General features: G+C 39.5%; 1 protein-coding gene and 1 long non-coding RNA gene across 3 annotated transcripts in view; one reads left to right on the plus strand and one right to left on the minus strand.

The window, feature by feature from the left end:
- LOC109972012 (opioid-binding protein/cell adhesion molecule-like) overlaps positions 1–20,078 on the plus strand; it is a 641,198-nt gene that overhangs the window by 487,172 nt on the left and 133,948 nt on the right. The window contains exon 2 of one of the 2 annotated variants that reach the window (XM_020620599.1): positions 17,827–17,917. In XM_020620599.1, coding sequence (XP_020476255.1) covers positions 17,827–17,917 — 91 coding nt within the window. Of the gene's footprint in view, positions 1–17,294; positions 17,918–20,078 lie in introns of those variants that run through there. The other variant, XM_020620598.1, reaches the window with a different exon arrangement.
- Positions 17,130–17,572, minus strand: LOC109972016 (uncharacterized). The gene is made up of 2 exons (XR_002276630.1): positions 17,495–17,572; positions 17,130–17,299 (listed from the first exon to the last, which is right to left on the minus strand). It is a non-coding gene; the product is annotated as an uncharacterized LOC109972016 (long non-coding RNA).

A 20,078-nucleotide genomic window follows, 5' to 3' on the forward strand; every position in this document is an offset into this window, starting at 1 on the left:
TATGAAGAGCTGGACAGCACCAGGCCCTGACATGATCCACACCTACTGGTTAAAGAAGCTAACTTCACTCCATGAGCACCTGGTGGGACAAATTAATATATATATAAAATAGTTCCCTGTTCTCATCTCTTGTCCATGGATGTCTTGCACTTGTTCCAGTAGCCCACTTCTCATCAGGCTGTCCTGGTGACGTCCGAGCCGGTGTGACTCTTGTTAACGTGAGACCAGAGCCACCAAGGCTGGAGGTTGAACATTTCTGGAAAAGCATACGGGAGAAGGAGGCATCACATAACAACAATGCCCAGTGGCTGGTGGACCTCAGCAATCTCCCTGCACAAGACCCAGTAATCATCACAGTGGCAGACATTCAAGAGCGGGTCTCAAGTATGAAGAGCTGGACAGCACCAGGCCCTGACATGATCCACACCTACTGGTTAAAGAAGCTAACTTCACTCCATGAGCACCTGGTGGGACAAATTAATATATATATAAAATAGTTCCCTGTTCTCATCTCTTGTCCATGGATGTCTTGCACTTGTTCCAGTAGCCCACTTCTCATCAGGCTGTCCTGGTGACGTCCGAGCCGGTGTGACTCTTGTGTTTCCAACTCTCATTACCAATGAGGCGGGCAGGTGGCATTAAGAGCCTTGCCTAGGGGCCCAGGCTGGATATTGACCACGCCCTGACCGGGGATCAAACCTCGCACCATGTCCCATTGAACTCTAATAAACTTACACATGCTTGCAGTCTTAACAGACACTAAGGCATTGCGCATTTGCCAAAAGTACATCACACAAGCAGGCATTTGACAACTTGCAAATACCTCAAGTGTGGGCATTGACATGGACCTAGCATTTTCTGCTTCGATCTTGTGCACAAAGTTTCTTGTTATCTTATTAATCCATGCAAGACTACCCTGTGACTATACTGTATCTGCATGTATGCTGTCCACGTAGTGAGACTGGCACTCACTGGCAATTTACTGGTACTGCTGACTAACAATGGCTGGCAATAAAGAAAACTGTCTCCTAAATTTTAACAACACATCCTTCACATAAACACATATACTAAACATACAGGAAACTTTTAAAACACACATCACATAATAGGAAATTTCTTGCCTCAATAATCAATCTGTACATATTGCACCACCATATCTTAAACACCACCAATCTGAGAACTGCACTGAATGCCCTGACAGGTGCACTTAAATTATGGGTTAAAGATAACATTTGTTACCTCCTTGCCACGAGGAGAACAGCGTCATTTTCAGGGCAGGCATGTTTACGGTTGCCTTGTTAAGAAAATAAATTTAAGCTGTGTAGTGCTGATGTCGATGCAGCACTGTTGATTTCTTGTCTTTTTTCTCTGAGATGTCATTTGAAGCAGACTACGTTATTTCACACAGATGGTGTGTAAACACTCAAGGACACCACACAGCACAGATAAATTTAGAGCCCATTAAAGATGACTAAAAAGAAGACATATTAAGAGGCTGAAAACATTAAGATAGCCACGACTAATCATAAAGCACTGTGGTGTGTCAAAAGTAGAGAAGTCAATTTGCAGTGGCAGTAAATATGGCAATTCCTATAGCCTATGGTTCTGCTTATGTTTCAGTAAAAACCTGCTGTCTGTTCTTGTTTTGCTCCTGACACCTGCCTGAGTCTATGAGAGATCCAGGAGCATTGTCTGGGTGCTGTGGCGATCACCCTTCACCTCTTCCTAGTTATTTATAAAATAGCTTATCTAGAAATTGAAGGTTTTCTGATGGAGATTTGTACAAGCACCAAGTAAAAGTGTGAAGATGTGTCATAAAAAAACAAAGAAAAATATTAAAAAGTCACAAAGTGTGACAATATTTACTGCTATTGTAATAATTGGAATTATAGTATGGAAATGTATCATTATTTATAGATAGGCACAAACATAAAACAGATTTATTTTCATGAGTGAGTTCAATAACATACTCTAGAGCCTGTCTCTTATATGTTTTTAACACCAGTGTTATCAGTAGGAACTGGACCCTGCTGTAATCAGCTTTGGTTGGTTTGAAAGAAAATGTCACCAATCCAGGCTCTGCCCTTTTTCTTATTGTGGCACCAGTGATAATGTCTGGAAACAATAAAACTGTGCTTTCAGCTTTAGGATCTAAATGTCAGCAAAGCCGGGGAGTCATATATTAATGCACAGGTTTAATTTCATGGTTATTGTTTAAAACTGAAACCCTAATCTGTTATTGGACATATCCACTAATTGTCTTTTTGAAACCTATGCATTCAGTGTTCAGTTTATATATAAGTGAAATTGCTATTGTAAGCACTGAAAGCAAACCTACACAAGGCAACTGGGCTAATTGTGCTACAGATACCAACATATGTTTGTACACCCCTTTGATCCAGACTGTCTCAACAACTACTAGATAAATTTCCATGAAATCTCATAAATTCAAAGTTCCCTGAGGATTAATCCTACTGAATCATGATGTTGACATTAGTAGCTTTGACTGGAATGCCTCCACAGCTGTTGGATGGATTGTCATTATATTTGATTTACAGTAGAGGGGAAATTGTTATGACTGTCTGACTTTTAATATCATATCAATATCAGGTCAAGATTTTAATTTCTTTATTACTGATGAAATATCTGAAACTAACAACTAACATCTTTCCTACACCCTTAAGCTTTGCTTCTTTCATCAGCATGTTAGCATGTTGATGTTAGCATTTAGCTTAGTGCCCTGCTGTGTGTATAAACCTAAAAGAGCTGCTTGCACAGCTGTAGACTCAAAAATCATGACTATGACAGTTTGCCTTGCTTTCTTGCCAAATTAAATTCTTTAAATGTGTTAATACACGGTAGACCGCTGGTGTTGGCCCACTCTTGACTGTGGAAACTCTCCAAACGTCTGTTTTACAGAGTAGGGAAGGGCAAAGGCACTTTCTTTTGCACACACACATACAGTACAGGCCACACAGAGACAAGAGAGTAAAGTGAACACAACCTATGTGATCCTGACTTGAATGAGTTATCTGGTGACATCCAGCTGACACAGCAAAAATTGGGGGTGGGCCAGGGGATTTGGGCTGTTACTGTTACTGTTCAATTTTGCACTTTTATTTTATCATCTTATAGTATAACTGTTCATCTAAGATGGCAAGGGAAAGTGAGCCAAACCTTAACTCAATGTGTGACAGTTAATTATTTAAAAAAAAGGGAAGAATTCTATGTAGTATTGTTTAATAAGAACTAAATTTGTGGGTAAAAGTCAGAATTAATTGCTTTGAGAATATATTGCACCAATAGTAATTGTTTGAAGATGCTTGTTGATTTAAAGTCCCTTAACCCAAAGACTTCAACTTTAATTAACCACTTAATCCTTCTGAGCACCTACAGTATGTGCAGCATGGCTGGAAAGTCTAAGGTGCTAAACGAATAACTACCCTGACTCCATGCTGCAAAGTCATAGTATGTGTTGGCAGGCTGAGGGGTTCTGACACACTTCTGCTCCCATTTGAGCACATTCCTTCACCCTCCCACTGTCTTGACAGGCCTCATCAACTAAAAGGCAGGTCTGAAGTTGGCATTTAATCTCAATGACCCCTCTGCCATGGCACAAGATGCAAGTAACACCGCATCTGTATCATCTTTAGATAAGAGAGAAGAATTGATGGGTAACCTAGAAATGTCCAGGTTTTGTGAGAGAGGGGGTATGTGTGTGTGTGTGTGTGTGTGTGTGTGTGTGTGTGCATGTGTGTTGTCTAGCACTGCTATCATCCTATTCTCAGTTTCTCACTTGGCATTTCTTTTCCTTTTTGCGCCATGTGTACACTGAGGTTTGTGGAGTTTGTCACAGCTGTTTGGATGTGTCCACTTGTTTCTAGTCTTCCAAAATTATCTTTGCAACTGTTTAGGATGGGGCAGCAAAGACAATTCACAGTGTTAAGCCACCTTGACCTAGAGGTGTGTAGGTGTTGCAGCCCTCAAACTGCTTTTTTTCAGTATCCACATTTACAACAAAGTCAAAAATGGTTACAACAGACTGCAACAGATCAAGCACTACATTTAGCTAAAGTGACAAATGGCAGAAATGTGAATTTGTGTATGCAGAGCATGGATTATGTTTTTTAAATATGATGAGAAATACAATGATAAAATAATACCCACATAATAAAACATGCAACATTATCCACTTTAGCTCCCTTTTTATTCTTGTATTTGTTTTTCTCAGAGACCTCCATGCAGTTTTGGCCTGTGTTCCATTAGACTCTGAGTTTGTCTGTCTTGACTAAGCAAAGGTGACTTTATGAGACTACCTGTGCTGACATTACATCATCTAACAATAAACAAGGTACAGTAGCTGTTTCTGTGAAGTATTTATACACTCAGTATTGGATCAAGCAGTATTAGAACAAACGTTTAGGTCTATTTATCTTGTTTTGTTTTTGATGGCACATTGTTTTTAGAGTTCATCACTTCAACTGGGCAGCAAGCTCCAGGGACACTGACCCGGTCCTCAGTGTAAACAGTCAAATATATCATATGACAGGAAGGCATTAATAGCACACTGTCTTATGTGAATTACAGTCAAGGTCAAAAACCACACACTACCCTGGCATCACAGCAATGTTAAATCAGGTGAAATGTGCAAAATGCTGACACGGCAATACATTTTTTATTTTACTGAACCATGGTTATAATACACTGCAACACATAATGCATATAAGCAGATATAAGAACAAACGTGTATATTAACACCTTTGTCAACAGCTGTAACATCTTCAGTGAAGCATCATTACTGGTGCAAACAGTTTTTTATCATTCGATGAATATACAAGCATATATCGCACCTCAGATTTGACTACATCGATTAACCTGCTGTGTACTCGTGCTTACCTAAATTAATAGAAGTCTAGAGGAGTAGAAGTATAATAATAAGCAATAATATACAATTTCATAATTGTCGCACATAACTTTATTTTCAAAAGTAATTTGAATTCATACCAGAGCATTATAAATAACTTAAACCACAACCTACAAAAATATGCATGTGTATAATAACATCATATAATAACATCATATATATGCTAATCACACATGAATATAACAGTGAGCACTTATCTTGAATTTAAATATCAGATCTAAGTGCAACTTAAACCCTTATCAAACATTTACATCTTCCATGATTTAGGGAGAGATCGTGGTTTGGTTTACAGTAAAATAAGTGCTTTGTTAGAGGACCTTCATCATCATGGTTACAATAATAAACACACACTTAGGATTATTAAACTAAACAAACAGAAACAACAATGACTATTGGTTTGGAAATGGGAAACAAACAGAGGTTTCAGTTTTCCTGTGCAATGAGATATTATTACCAACATTTCAGGTTTGGGTGGCTACATTTTGTCCCCAAATCTCAGCCATTACTTTGAGAACCAAGGTCTTAGAAATAATAATAGCTAAAACTACAAAAATACAAAATCACCCAATTAGTAATAAACCTCTGAATTAAGCTCTGAAGCATGGTCCACATTGTCTGTCTCTGGGCTGTAATGAAACATGCCATTGATTGGTGACTAGTAACACTTAGATTAATATTGCTGTATTTTTGAGACAGCTCCTACAATAATTTTCACACACTTTTCAGTAACATGTTCCTCTGGAGTATGAATGAAAAACCTCTGCTAAGTTTGAGTGGCCATGAGGCTTTGCATATTTCTTTGGTTAATGTATTGTTAGACAGAGTAAGCTCCTTTTTCCATTAGGAAAACTCTAAGAGGCCCAATTTTGTCAACAAAAAGAATATAACCACATAATAATTGGATCGGTGCACCTTCCCGCCTCAAGCTGACACTATTATACAGCTTTACCGAAAAAACTCCATAGAGCAGCAAAAAAAAGTGTTTAGTAAAGTGCCTTTACTCAAGTGAAGCAAAGTGTGTGTGTGTGTGTGTATAGGAGGGAGCTTTTTTAAAACAGCTGTTGTATCAGTGTGTGTGTGTCTGAAAAAACTGCTGAGATGTATAAACAAACAAGCCCACACCATTGCCATTAATAATTACTGAGCTGCTCCCCAGCTCTCCAGATTATTAAGACAGTGAAGATAAAGTGCTTTCCTCACTTTGTGCATTTATGCCCAATATTGCTTTGACCTGTGTGAACTGTGCAGTCCATCTCCTGAAGACAAATTTTTTTAACAATGCTCTGGGTCATCTTATCTAGTTGTTTACAAGGATATGTTGCTGTGTGATATCTGGCCTCAAATCCATTTCCTTCTTCCACATAGACAAAGGACAAAAAGGGATACTTGTGAAAATGCTGCTACCTCCATGGCTGAGGATTTGTAACTGCAAAAGTGCACTTAACATGCCTGGCAGTCAGGAAGCCATTGCTAAGGCATGATGAAGACAACTTCACCAGCATCCATCTTTTTATTAGAAGGTAATGGTCACTTCCACTCAGGGGTATCTAACACCTAAGGGCCACTTTAGTATTGATTGCTTGAGCCCACCATGATTAAGATCTTGGCAAATGCTTGCTCCTGGTGAGTGTAGGGGATGAGGGGTGGAGCAGAGTGTGAGTCTCCAGGCGCGATCGTCCTCTGATTCAGTGCCAGTTGGAAACTTCTCCCAGTCCATAACTGGCTGTCTTCACAGCCACTCAACCACAGTGCCTCTCCCACAGCTGCTATCGCCACTGTTTGTTCACTCTTAATTATTATTTTTCCTTAAGAGTCCAAACCCCAAGTCAAGTGCTTCTTGTCTGCACATCTGCAAGTGCTCCAGCACAATTACTTAAACATCCAATCAGTTTCATACAATGGGGAAATCTCTCATTTACATTTGTTTCCTCACCAGGCTTTCTTGAGATCCGATTATATTGTGAGCTTAATTCCACAGTGGAAAAAACTTGTGTGATTAATATATGAACAGTGTATGACACATTTTAAAGAATTAAGATTTTCCAGAGGTATTTTTGCTATTTCATCACACACAGGCAGGTCAAGGTGCCCAGCGGACTTCCTTGCTGAGATCCTTCCTCCAGTCTCCAAGGTGATATTTCAATAATGTCAGTGACGAAGACCTCATTACCTCAGCTTCCCTTGAGGACAAAGAGAGTCTTAAAGATGGAGGATTACCATCTGGAAGTCATCAGGAGGGCTCACAAAGCAGAACAGCAGAGATAACCGTTTAACTTGCTGTCCAGAACACCAACGTGATCCATTTCATGCACATCTGGCCTTTGGCTCTGCGCCAGCATGTAGATCACACTGTGAAAGGTGTGGCCTGCTGCAGCCCATTGCAGGCTGTTTGTTGTCATGTTTCTCTGCATCAACTGTGTATGGATTTCAAGATGATCCGACAACATCTTCCACTTTGCATGCATTTGTTGTCAAGACAGCGAATGACAAGATCATCAGTGTGGCATTCAGCTAGTTTAGTTGATGATGTTATGATAATATGGTATTTGAAAAGACTGCAAGGCACCTGTTATATAAATACATTTGCTAGATCTGTGAATCACTGTTGACTGGCACTGAAAATAAAGAGGACATTTGTTATATAGAATTCTAATTGATAGGTTGGGTCTGCAGGATAAAGGGCTACAACATTAAAAAGAAAGCATTGTGTTTTCTGAGGCACAATTTTTTTTTTCAAATATAATTGATTATTAATTATTGTTGCTACTGACATTGTTTCCCAACAGAATGCAACTAGCAAATCAAAGGTGTCAAATATAATAAGAATGTAATTCCTAAGGACAAGGTTGTGTGTGCAGATGTTTGTTGCTGAAACACATAGCTACCTTCCAGCACAAATATAGTCAGTTTTTTAATAATGTTAGCTCCAGGTCCACCTGTTAGTTTGATGGAGACAATTTGCCTCACCTGTCTGTGAACACCAGACCAAAACATCATCAAAAGGTCAAAGTCACTGACCAGGAGTCAGTGAACAGCTGGAGAAAGATCATCACTGACACTGACATCTGACGCAAAACACTATCTTGTGATGACACGTGAGTCATCTTCATGACAACTGAACACATTCACTTCACAGATGAAGACTATGAGATACTTTTGAAGCCACCTTGACCCAAGGTTATTTGATCAAACTATTATTTCCAAGGATGAACTGTTGCACCTGCAGCTTGTCTGGTTTCTGAGTGGGCTGTGAATGGACAGCCATGCTGCTTGACAGCACTGAGCCATGCAGGCAAAGCTGCATGCTAAGCATTTTTAATGTAAAACAGCTGATGTTTTGATATACAGTTTGCAATATATTTAAGATGCAAGTGTCAGCATATCAGATCAGAGTGTTGTCTGTTGTACTATAGCACAAATTTGGTTTGGCTGTTGTTTTTGTCTGATAATTGTAACCTCTGCATTGCACAACCAATTAATCACCTGCATCAAAGCTATGCTATCTCTCAACCTACAGCTGATGGAAGGATTTCAGGTTGCCACATTTGAACCTCAGGTCCACCTCCCATTACATGTGTAGTTAAAATCCATATAAATGTCAGTGCTCTATATAATCAGATCTGAATGATTTTGCAGTCTAAAATGTATTCAAATAATTTTGAAAAACTCCAGCACCAACATTCATGTTTTATTGTTGTCTGCATTGTCCTTTTGTAGAACATCCATTTTAGAATCAACCGTTTATACGAGCACGTACAGCCAGACGCTGGTGAATGCTGAGAAGCGACATGCACAACAGTTTTCATGATGTCTGGTAATGGATGTGATTGCTGAACCCATCACTTGTCCTCTGCTGAAAGTAGACTCTTTTGACACTTTGATTGACAGTATGGAGGGTTGCCCAATATTTGTCATTAAACCGATTATGATGATTAGCCAGTCAGTCCTATAACGAGCTGATCAGCAGTGACATCATGCTACACTAAACAGCAACGACACTCATCTGTCAGTATTTCTCACATACATGTCAATGTTCTTCACTGTCATTCAGAATGTCAGTTTACCTCATGGCAGAGAAGTGAGCCTGTGATGAGTCAGTGTGACTTTACAGCGACGCACTGCTTCACACTGGGTCATGCCATCAAGCTGTCCAGTCTGCTCCAGTGCAGCTGCTGAAGGTTAAACACTTTGCTCAATGACATCTTGACAGTACTTGAAGAAGGGGGCAATTTTCTGCCTTCAACCAGCTTTTTTTGTGGCTGTTCTATTCAAACCATCCAACTAGACCTGTGTGATCACCATTAGTTTAGGCAGACATCATCATCATTTAGTAAATGGCTTGTTGTTTTCACTCTTTTGCCTTTCTCTCATAGTGGCCTTTGTTTACTTTTGGTCACAGCTACCATAGACATGCTTTCCACAGTATCTGTATTTATTTATCATTATCTTTAAAATTAATTTAGACTGATAATAATAGGTAAATAACTGATTTGTTGGTCTAATCTAATGTCAAAGCCAAATACAAGCTGAGGCACAGTGGTCAGGGATTTGGTGTACACGTATGCTTGTTGTAGCTGGTACATCAGGGCACATGCATCAATCCATGTATTGGCATGGAAAACCCATGATCTTATTTTGACTCAAACATTACTGACTCCTATAGATACACATAATAGAATTCTTTAGAGAGACAGGGAAGAAGTTCAAAGGGGTAAGACCTGGCTGTAGCTGGTAAACAAGGTAATGTTAGTTTAGTTAGCTAGTATGTAACTGGGTGTGGATGTTGATGTACTAGCCTACATGAAATTCAATTCAATTTTATTTGTATAGTGCCAAATCACAACAAAAGTCATCTGAGGGCACTTTACAAATTAAGGTCTAGATCTTACTACTACTAATATTATAGATATGGAGGAAAAACCAAACAAATCCCCCTTCAGCAGAATTTGGTGACAGTGGGGAGGAAAAACTCCCTTTAGGAAGAAACTTCTGACAGACCCCGGCTCTTGGTGGGCGGCCTTCTGCTTCGACCGGTTGGGGTGAGTGGATAGAAGAGAGAGAAAAGAAGAAAAGCAACAAGACATAACAAACAACAGCATACAATCAAAAACTGGTCAGGTTGATGTGGCCGGTGACTGCTCATCAGAGACGTAGAGCTCCAGAGCCAGGGCAACCTGCAGAAAGGTACAGGGAGAGAGAGGACTCTTAAGTCTAATCTTAAAGGTAGAGAGGGTGTCCGCCTCCTGAACTGAGACTGGGAGTTGGTTCCATAGGAGAGGAGCTTGATAGCTAAAGGCTCTGCCTCCCATTCTAATTCTGTGGACTCTAGGAACCACAGGCAGACCTGCACTCTGAGAGCGAAGTGCTCTGTTAGGATGACAAGGCTCTATGAGGTCTTTAAGAAACGATGGAGCCTTGTCATTAAGGGCTTTGTATGTTAGGAGAAGAATTTTAAATTCTATTCTAGATTTTACAGTGAGTCAATGGAGAGAAGCTAATATGTCATTTAGAGTAACTATATGGTTAGAGAGCATATTTCTAAGGTTTCCAGGCCTAAGTTCAATAACTGGGTAAGAAATTACAGGTCATCCAGGCCCTTATGTCTTTAAGACATGCTTGAAGTTTGACCAGCTGATCTGATTCATTTGGCTTCATAGATAAATATAACTGAGTATCATCTGCATAGCAAAGGAAATTTATGTTGTGCTTCCTGATAATATTGCCTAAAGGGAGCATGTATAACCTACCATGACCTAACACAGAGCCCAGTGGAACGCCGTGACTAATTTCAGTTTGTGTGGAAGATTCATCATTAACATGAACAAATTAGAATCTTTCTGATAGGTAAGAGTTGAACCAACTTGGTGCAGTTCCTTTAATTCCAATAACATGTTCAAGTCTCTGTAGTAAGATGCTGTGATCAATGGTGTCAAAAGCAGCACTGAGATCTAAGAGGACAAGTATGGAGACAAGTCCTTTGTCTGAGGCTAGGAGAAGATCATTGGTGACTTCCACCAATGCAGTTTCTGTACTATGATGGGCTCTAAAACCTGACTGAAAATTCTCAAACAAATCATTCTTGTGCAAGTGGTCACATAACTGCTTTGCAGCTGCAAAGTATTTTAGAAATAAATGGGAGATTGGATATTAGTCTATAATTAGCTAGGACACCTGGGTCCAGAGTAGGCTTTTTGAGTAGAGGTTTATTTACTGCAACTTTAAAGGCCTGTGGAACATAACGTGTTAATAGAGAGAAGTTAATCGCATCTAATATGGACATGTTGATTAGGGGGACATGATAATGATTTAGATGAAGCTGTTGTTGAGGTCAATTCAGAGAGATCTATGGGAGAGAAGAAGTCTCGTGAAGTCATAACTGCTGAGATCTAGGGGAATTTTAAGCTCAACATTTAGGTTGTAAAATAAACTCGTCCAGATTTCTAGATATGAGTCGCACCACCCAAAGTGGGATGGATGCCATCTCGGCTAATCAGACCAGGTTTTCCCCAAAATGTTTTCCAGTTGTCTATGAAGTCCATGTTATCAATAATCAATAACCACAGTGATTTATTTCTGCATCAACTGCCATTTTGCACTAGGTGTGTAGGACATGGGCAGCACAGTATGGTTATTGGAATTCTCTCATCAGAAACATTTTCATGACGACGGCTCAGTGTCCAAAACACAAATGTTTTCCAATTGTCTATGAAGCCCACATTGTTTTCTGGGCACCACCTAGACAGCCAGCGGTTGAATGACTTCATGTGGCTAAACATGTCATCACTGGTCAGATTGGGCAGGGGTCCAAAGAAATCAACAAGGTCCGACATTGTTTTGGCAAAGTTACACATTGACTGAATATTAATCTTAGTGACCTTCACCTGGCGAAGTCGAGAGTAATTAGTGCTGACGTGATTGTCAATCTGACTGTATTTTCCTTTTATCCTTAGTCAGCTGCTTCAAATTGAATTCACTGTTGCCCGCTCTGGCCCCAGGAATACATTTGACTATGGCTGCCAGTGACTTTAGCACCATATTTCTGACGATAGAGTTGTCAATTAGAGCTTTTTTCTCAGTGGGTTTTCACGGACTAGGGAAAATCAATTTGAAACGTGAACATACAGGTGATGAACTGTAAGCATTTGTTTCGAGCTATGACTTTTGCGAACTGCCATCCAGCCACCTTGGCTGAGATATCAGCTGCTTAGGAAGTGCTGGGAGTCGGCTAGCTTGGGCTGAGCTAACATTATGCTTAGGCGTTCCCACACTTGCTACATGGGCCTGGAAAGCTGGGGTATTTTCCATGGTTCCGAGCCATTCTTCCAGCTTGGTGAGCCTCACCTCCAATGCTGCTAGCATCTTAGATTAATTACAAATACCATTATTGCTAAAGGAGGCAGAGGAATAACTGAACATATGACACTCCAAGCAAGAGACAGAAGGAGAGGGAGAGGGAGAAGCCATTGTGTGAAATTCAGAGAAATGTAAAATCCTCATACACTGCACAGAAGCCATAGTGGAGAGGTTGGGGTCCATGTTTGGGAACTGCAGTGTTAGTGATCAGTGTCTGTGGATTCACTATGAGGGAACCCTTTATAGTACACACACTGGTAATATAAAAACACTGATTAGTATAGCATTAGGTTGAAACTTTAGCATTGGGCTTGTTCCACCAAAATTAATAAAAAAGCTATCAAAAATCCTTTTTAACTTAACATTTCCTTTCATGTGTTTGGGTGAAATACAGTCACTAATTTACTAACTTAGCATGCGTTGATACAAAGTGTGATGGTGAGTAATTGACTAAACAGGTATTTTTGATGGGGAATATTAGATGTCACTGCAGGAGGCTTCACCTCGCTCATTCATTTGCTTGACAACTTCATTCAGGTGAGGTGAAGAGGGGTGACGAGTGGTGGCATTTATAGTCTGTGTGGAGGTGGAGCCTTGATTATGAGCTGCAGCACTCTGAGAAAGTCAAGTTACGTTCCTGGGAATGTGCTGCCTGGAGGCTCGTTGTTCTGGATGGTGACAGCTCATTCTCTCCCCTTCAAGATCTGGACTATAAAATAGCTCAGATGCTGTCAAGCCTGAAGCACACCCACTTCCTCTAGCCTCATAACATACTGCTTAGAGCTGGCAGGGAAGAATCTGATACACTATGATATCCATATTTTTTTTTTGCAAAATAAATGTGACATTATTTCACACCCTAACGTTAAAACCTGTTACAGAGCACTGTTCCCAAATGTGGGCCAGGGTTTAGGGTTGGGGTCAGGGGTAGGGTAAGTGTTAAGGATATGATCAGGGCTAGGATAGGGGATGAAAACTGTCACATTTTGTTAGAAAGTCAATAACATTTATTATTGAAAGACAGATGGGAGTTGTGACTAGGGGGCATAGGGTCAGAGTCAGGGTTACTGGTAGGAATCAAGGTTAGGGTCAGGTTTAGGGTTAAGAGAACATATGATAGCTGACTACTAAATGCAGATGGACAGTAGTTGGCAGTGCGCACTGAAGTCAGAAAAGGTTGAGACTTTTACTTGAGGTCATCTAGGCACAGATATAAAAAATGACTAACTTGCACCTTGGGAGTCAAACAAATTAAAACGTATTATTCCTGCTATGTGGATACCTCAGCCCAAAGACAGGAAACCTGGACAAACACTATTTCGACATTACTGAAAATGCAGCATCTAGATTACATTTCAGATTTTAATGAAAAAATACAAACCATTAAAACAATATAGCCTACAAAACTCAGTTTGTATATTCAGTAAAACATTTTCAGTTGCACTCCTTGTAATTCACGTTTGTATGACTTCATTACCTGGACTCTACAGTGTGGCAGACTGAGGTAAAAGTGCTGAGAAGCAAAATACTGAGTGTTGAAAAGCATTGGTGAACGTCGTGATTAAATGAGTGAGACCAATAGCAGTTGGGAGAACAGGACTGAATAATTGCATGACTTTTTTCATATGCTATGCTATGAATAGGTATAAGCAGACAGGAATGCTAAGAGGCTGCTGACAGACAGAGAGCCTACAGTAATTAAGCTAAATCAAGCAAGCATACATTTTAGTGATTATCAGAGAAGCAGCCTCTCCACACTTTCACATTTTATTCCAGTAGCCATATAAGTATGGATTAACAATAGAAACATCACCTCTTTGACAATGCACTGTATGTTTGACTTATGGTACAAACTTCTGGTCCTACACGAAACTGAACTTTTGGTATTAAAGGTCTGAAATCAAGTGCATGCAGCTTGGCTTTAAATGCTACTATTTTCTCAGTCTTAAATTGGGAAAATACAGCTTTTGGAGAGATTATGACAAGGTAGCTCAAGTGCAGTAAATACATGTTTCTTCCAACTAACAGCATTAGGTTCTGTGATACTGGATATAGTGATTCATTTGTCACACTCTGATACCTGCTGAGTAGCTTGGTTCCAAAATAATCTGTTTGTCTCAGGAAGATACTGAACCTCTATTCAGTGGGTGTACATGTGCTTTAGGGAAAATAAACAAAGAATTAAGACAAACTTTATACTGGTATTAATTTCCTGAGCAATGGATTCACATTTTGTGGAAACAGACGCTCTTCTGAACATCATTATGACTCAGCAGTGCAAACAGTTAAGCTGTCTGGTAAATGACACTCAATTCCTGTGTCAATGAAATAAAAAGATAGAGAAATGAAAATAAAAAGCTCAGAATCTTGCAGGCAGAGATGTTCTACTATTAAATGTGTTCATTTTTCTCATTCTGATTCTGATATCTATTAAAACCACCATCAAACCTTGTCATCAAAACAGCCTGAACATTATCTTAATGTAAAATGTCAAAGCCCCAGAAAAACAGCTGCTTACTAAGAGCAACAAGGTCCCACATGAATCTACAGGTACCGGCTAATTTTGGGGTATTTCATGACAGATTTTTGCATTTGTGGGTTTTTTTTCCCCATTTCTCGCTGATTTAAGGTGTCCCAGATGCATGCAGTAGCCTACTGACATTTGAATCAAAAATTAATGAGGTTCAAGCTTCAACATCTTTATTTTTCAAATACACAACAAATATTTCATTTCAAAAACTTGGTTTCCAGCTCTCCCAACAGTACAAAATAAATAAATATTAAAATGTAATATCTAAAGACACTGTTTAGTTTTCTCATGGGGCTTTAAAATTTCCTTTAAATTCACTGAATATTTTTAGCATGTGCCTTGGAGAGTATGTTTTTAAACTATTTTTCAGGGCATTTCACAGTCTTTGTTAAAGACAATAGAGAGGTGCAGGAAATAAGGGAATGAGATATGCAACAAGGATTTGAATCCGGTCTGCTGTGGTTCCCAGTTGACACCCTAACCTTAAACAGCCCTTCTATCATTATATTATTATAATGCTATATAATGTTATATTGCATCAAGATAAGTCCCCCCCCAAACACGCTTTCTCACACACACCTACTGTATGTGTTGATTTACATCTCCTTTATGTAGCACGTCTTTTTTATACAGTATATATGACAGGACATTGTCAGACATTCCTTTTGTTGCCAGCCGTGATCAAATATTTCTCTTCTAACCAGTTTAAGCCTCTAAGTTGGTGCGTTTACTTGTGGATTAAACTGGCATTGTAGCAAAGTATGAGTGTGAGACAAAGGACCTATACACAGACTGTGACTCACTGGTTTAAAAATAGTCTGTTCAGTTCACCTGCATGAAATATACACTGCAGTAGTTTAGGCTTTCTTACAGTATGTCCAGTATCACACACTTCACAATTCACTGGAGGCTGATTACTAAACAGAGAAAATGGACAACTGACCACATCATCTCACTGCTCTGGTGCCAGAGTGTATGCTGGTATACATTATATTTTCTGTGTGTGTTTATTGCTGTGTTCTGTTGTCTGTCTTCAGGCCACACATTTGTTCTTGAACATTTTAACACAGGTCACAGATGCTCATGAGCATAAACCTCTGTTCTTCCTGTTGCCTTGTTTCATCTGAACTATGACATTCTAAAAACGGGACACTGTCATGATCCAGTTCTTTCAAGAAAACACTTTCTCAGTTTATCTTAGAACCCCTTTACTATGAACTGTTAGCCAGTGTTTGGACATGTTCATTTCAAGTTAGAAGCTGCTTCCATTATGGCTTCAAACTGAAAATGAATTGAATAGGAATGGGAAATTATTGTGAATTATAAAAACAGAATATATGCATGATGTGTGAATGAGACTAAGGTAGAGATCCTCAGACGCTCAAAGCTTGAGTTTATTCCTGTACACACCTCTCCTTTTTCACTATAATTTGATGTAACAATGTTGACTTGAACTAACTACCACCCAATGTAACTCACGCAGTTAATAAGAACATGATTTCATGTTTTATCTAAGAAGTACATTAACATCTTCGCCTTACTGGACATAGCTTATTATATTTATACTTATTATATGTCAACATTTTGGTAACATTATAATGTTTTAGTCATTGTGAGCGATATAAAATTTTGAAACCCAGAGATTAGGCTGTGCCAACGAGAAACCTGTTTGGTCACATTTTGCTTATGAATTTGGTTTTTCATTTGTAAAAGTGGGAATGTGCCATTTCTACTTTCAGAGGTCCCACAGTGACTGTTCAGGCTATGCAGCAATTATTCTAGTACTGAATACTGGGGTTTGTTTCTCACTCTTGGGTTATTTATTTTCTCTGTAGGAAGGTTTGGAGATTAAAATTGTATAGATTAATGCATAGGCCAAAAAACTAAACAAACAAACACAGCAAAACAAAACAAAAAATTTTTGAGATTCTAGTTTCTATAATATGAATTACTGTTTTTGGTCTTGCCCTGTGATATTAAACTTCATTTGCTGTTGGGGTTTTTGACATTACCCTTCATGATATTGGGGACAAAGACATCATTTTGTCCCAAAAATGATGAAGGGCACTGTTGTCAGACAAAACAATTTGCTCTTCAACATGGGCTTTTATAAACAGTGAAGGACAGCGTTTACCAGCAATTTAATGATCGACTGAGAAACTAATTTACATATTAATTGTTAATGAAAATTATAACAGCCATTACTTGCAGGCCTAAATGCTGTAATAACAAAAAACAAAGTTAAATTAAATTAAATGTATAAAAATTTTAATATGGAGCTTCTGGGGTATCACTGTGCAGCATTCACTGTATTAAACTCACTCTTTCAACACCAGAGACACAGGAGATTCCCCACGCAGTGCCACAGACTCACTATCACTGCCTACAAGATTAATATGATGCTCTTCTCTGCCCCTGTTTGCCATGAGGGTGGTTGATGCGAATGTGTGTCCGTGCGTTCCTGACGTGACCAGAGCCAAAGTGTTCATAACCTAGAGCACCGAAAGAGAAACAAGTCACTGACAACCGATGCAAATCGCAAACTTGGTATCACCCTCTCCTTTCCAAAATGACTCTGGTGTCTTTCAGTTCGCCAGCATTTAGACACAAATAGGTTTTGATAAATAGACTAGTGGGAGGAATTTCGCCAGGTGTATTTTTATTTTTAAAAACAACTTGGTAATCACCTTCCGCCGGACCAACAGTGAGAAGAAATGATTCTGTTTGCCCTTGCTTTGTTTTGAACAACACACAGTAGATGTTTTACAGTGTACCGGATAGGCTCTCTCCTCCCCTGTGCACACCGCGGCTGTACCTGACGAGGAGTCTGGATTAAGACTGTCGGACTGGGGGTAAATAATCTCCACGGGACCGTCACAGGGCGAAAACCGACACATTGTCTCGCTGTGGGATTAGTTTTTTACGCCTTTGAAGACGATGTCTGTCCGAGGATACTTTGTCGCTTTGAACAAATGCATAGTTCTTCTCTGTCTGAGGATGTTGCTTCTTGTGCCTGCAGGGTTGCCAGTCCGCAGCCAAGGGGATTCTCAATCCGACAACAAAGTAATGGACAATATCACCGTCCGACAAGGAGAGACGGTCTTTCTCAGGTGAGTCGTTTCTTTTTGTCCCTTTCTTTCCCCTCCGCCTCGCGGTGCTGCTTCTGAATCCTATTACCAAAGTTGAGAGGTTCTTACAGGTTTTAGCAATTTAGTGTTTGGGAGGGTGGGGGCCATCAAACATGACTTAAGTGTTGTCTGTTTTATCATGTTCCCGACACTGAGAAAACGGGGGATTTCAGAGGATTAGTTTCTGGAAAACAGTCAATTGAGAAGCGATACTCTGCTAATCTGTAGCAGCTGTTAACGGGAGACTTAGCAGTTTTAATTGTTGTGTGACGGCGCAGAACTGAAGGTGGTAGGAAACGTGGGTTTCTGGAGGGAGAGGGGGGCAGGTACCTGCTGAGGACCGAGGGAGCGAGTTGCTGCTGAAAAGAATCGTATAAATAGTACAGTGCTAGAAGTGGACTGACTGGCGATTCATCAAGATTGGACATTGTCTGTGGTGACCTCTCCCGCCCTCTGAGGCTTACTGGACATAGACGGATTTACAGGGCTGTCGGGAAGTCCAGCACAACATGAACAGTAACCACAATGCCCAGCGGAAGAGATCTTTATTCCACTGTTGGCAGGATGTGATGTGTGGGAGGTGGGGGGCATGGGAGCCTGTTAACAGCTGATGGTCATGGGGTTGTTCTACTGCATTCATACTGTATAGACGTAACTGTAGGAATGAGTTTAAAGAAGTGAGTAGTTTCACTTGATGTACTTAAAGTCAGACAGACAACAACAAACAAACAACTGTCCAGCCAAATGAAAAAAATGCCCTCATGATACATAGGTTGAGGTGAGCATGTCATGTGGTTATAAAATAAACCTATAATGTCATTTCTTTTAAAATATCTTGAGTCCTTCAGCTGACGACATGCATTTGCTTGCATGTATTTGTTCAACTGATAACCATACATAAAACCTAATTTACTGGAAAGCTCTTGCATCCTGAAGCATGATGCTTGTATAGGTGGCTATAAAACAGGCTATTACATTAATGTTCTATCAGTAATCATTGGCTTTTAACAATTTATTAGTCACACTTCACTGTGCTGCAAAAATCTAACTAAACCCTGTTAAAACAATTCTTGACACAAAATTGTACCTGGCAAACATTTCCTGCTATTCTAGGAATTGTAGAACCTGCTCATTAGGAATTCTTTCACTGCTCTATGCTGATTCATTAATCTGTTGTGAGGACCAGGGTTTCCTTGTGTTCCAGCTGATCATCAGTCACGTGGGGCGGAGCTCAACTTGGCTGTAGCTTCATTTACTGTGAGCTCACACAGTGAGAGGATGAGGCAGGCTCACTACACAGACTTTCAATAAGAGTACAGCAAGACAAACTGAACATGATAGGGGTCACTATTGTGCTGATTCTGTTTTTTTTATTTTTAATAAGTTTAAGAATCCATGTTGAACACTGTGAGTGATAACTGCCTGTGTCAGGTTCACAGGGGACCATTTCATTTTATCAGTGTAATATCTTGTGTTGGTTTTCACTTTAAACACTGGGATGACATAAATAACTAGAGAAATGCATTTTATGAAGAAAATGCGTATGGATGCTGAGTGCTGAAAGATCGCCCTGAAAATGCTGAACATTTTGACACCTGAATGGTTTTGCTAGCTGAAAGTATGCTGAAGTAGAATTTTTCCATTCCCAATGAAGCAAGACTTTCAAAATAAAGCTAAATATTTCAAAAGTATGAAGTTTACAAAACTTCTGAATAGCAGCATGAATGTCCATGAGGAGCTGAACATTTCGATAGCTGAAATAGCTGAAAGTATGCTGAAGTAGAATTTTCCCATTCATTTGAATGAAGCAAGATTTTCAAAATAAAGCTAAATATTTTAAAAGTATGAATTTTACAAAAGTTCTGAATAGCAGCATGAATGTCCTTGAGGAGCTGAACATTTCGATAGCTGAAATACAGTGGTGTGAAAAAGTGTTTTCCCCCTTACCGATTTCTTATCTTTTTGCATGTTTGTCACACTGTAATGTTTCAGATCGTCAAACAAATTTATATATTAGTCAAAGATAACACAAGTAAACACATCATGCAGTTTTTAAATGAAGGTTTTTATTATTAAGGGAAAACAAAATCCAAAACTATATAGCCCTGGGTGAACAAGTGTTTGCCCCCCTGTCAAAACACTG

The sequence above is a fragment of the Monopterus albus genome, unplaced genomic scaffold, assembly GCF_001952655.1.
Source record: "Monopterus albus unplaced genomic scaffold, M_albus_1.0 scaffold243.1, whole genome shotgun sequence".
NCBI classification, from domain to species: domain Eukaryota; kingdom Metazoa; phylum Chordata; class Actinopteri; order Synbranchiformes; family Synbranchidae; genus Monopterus; species Monopterus albus.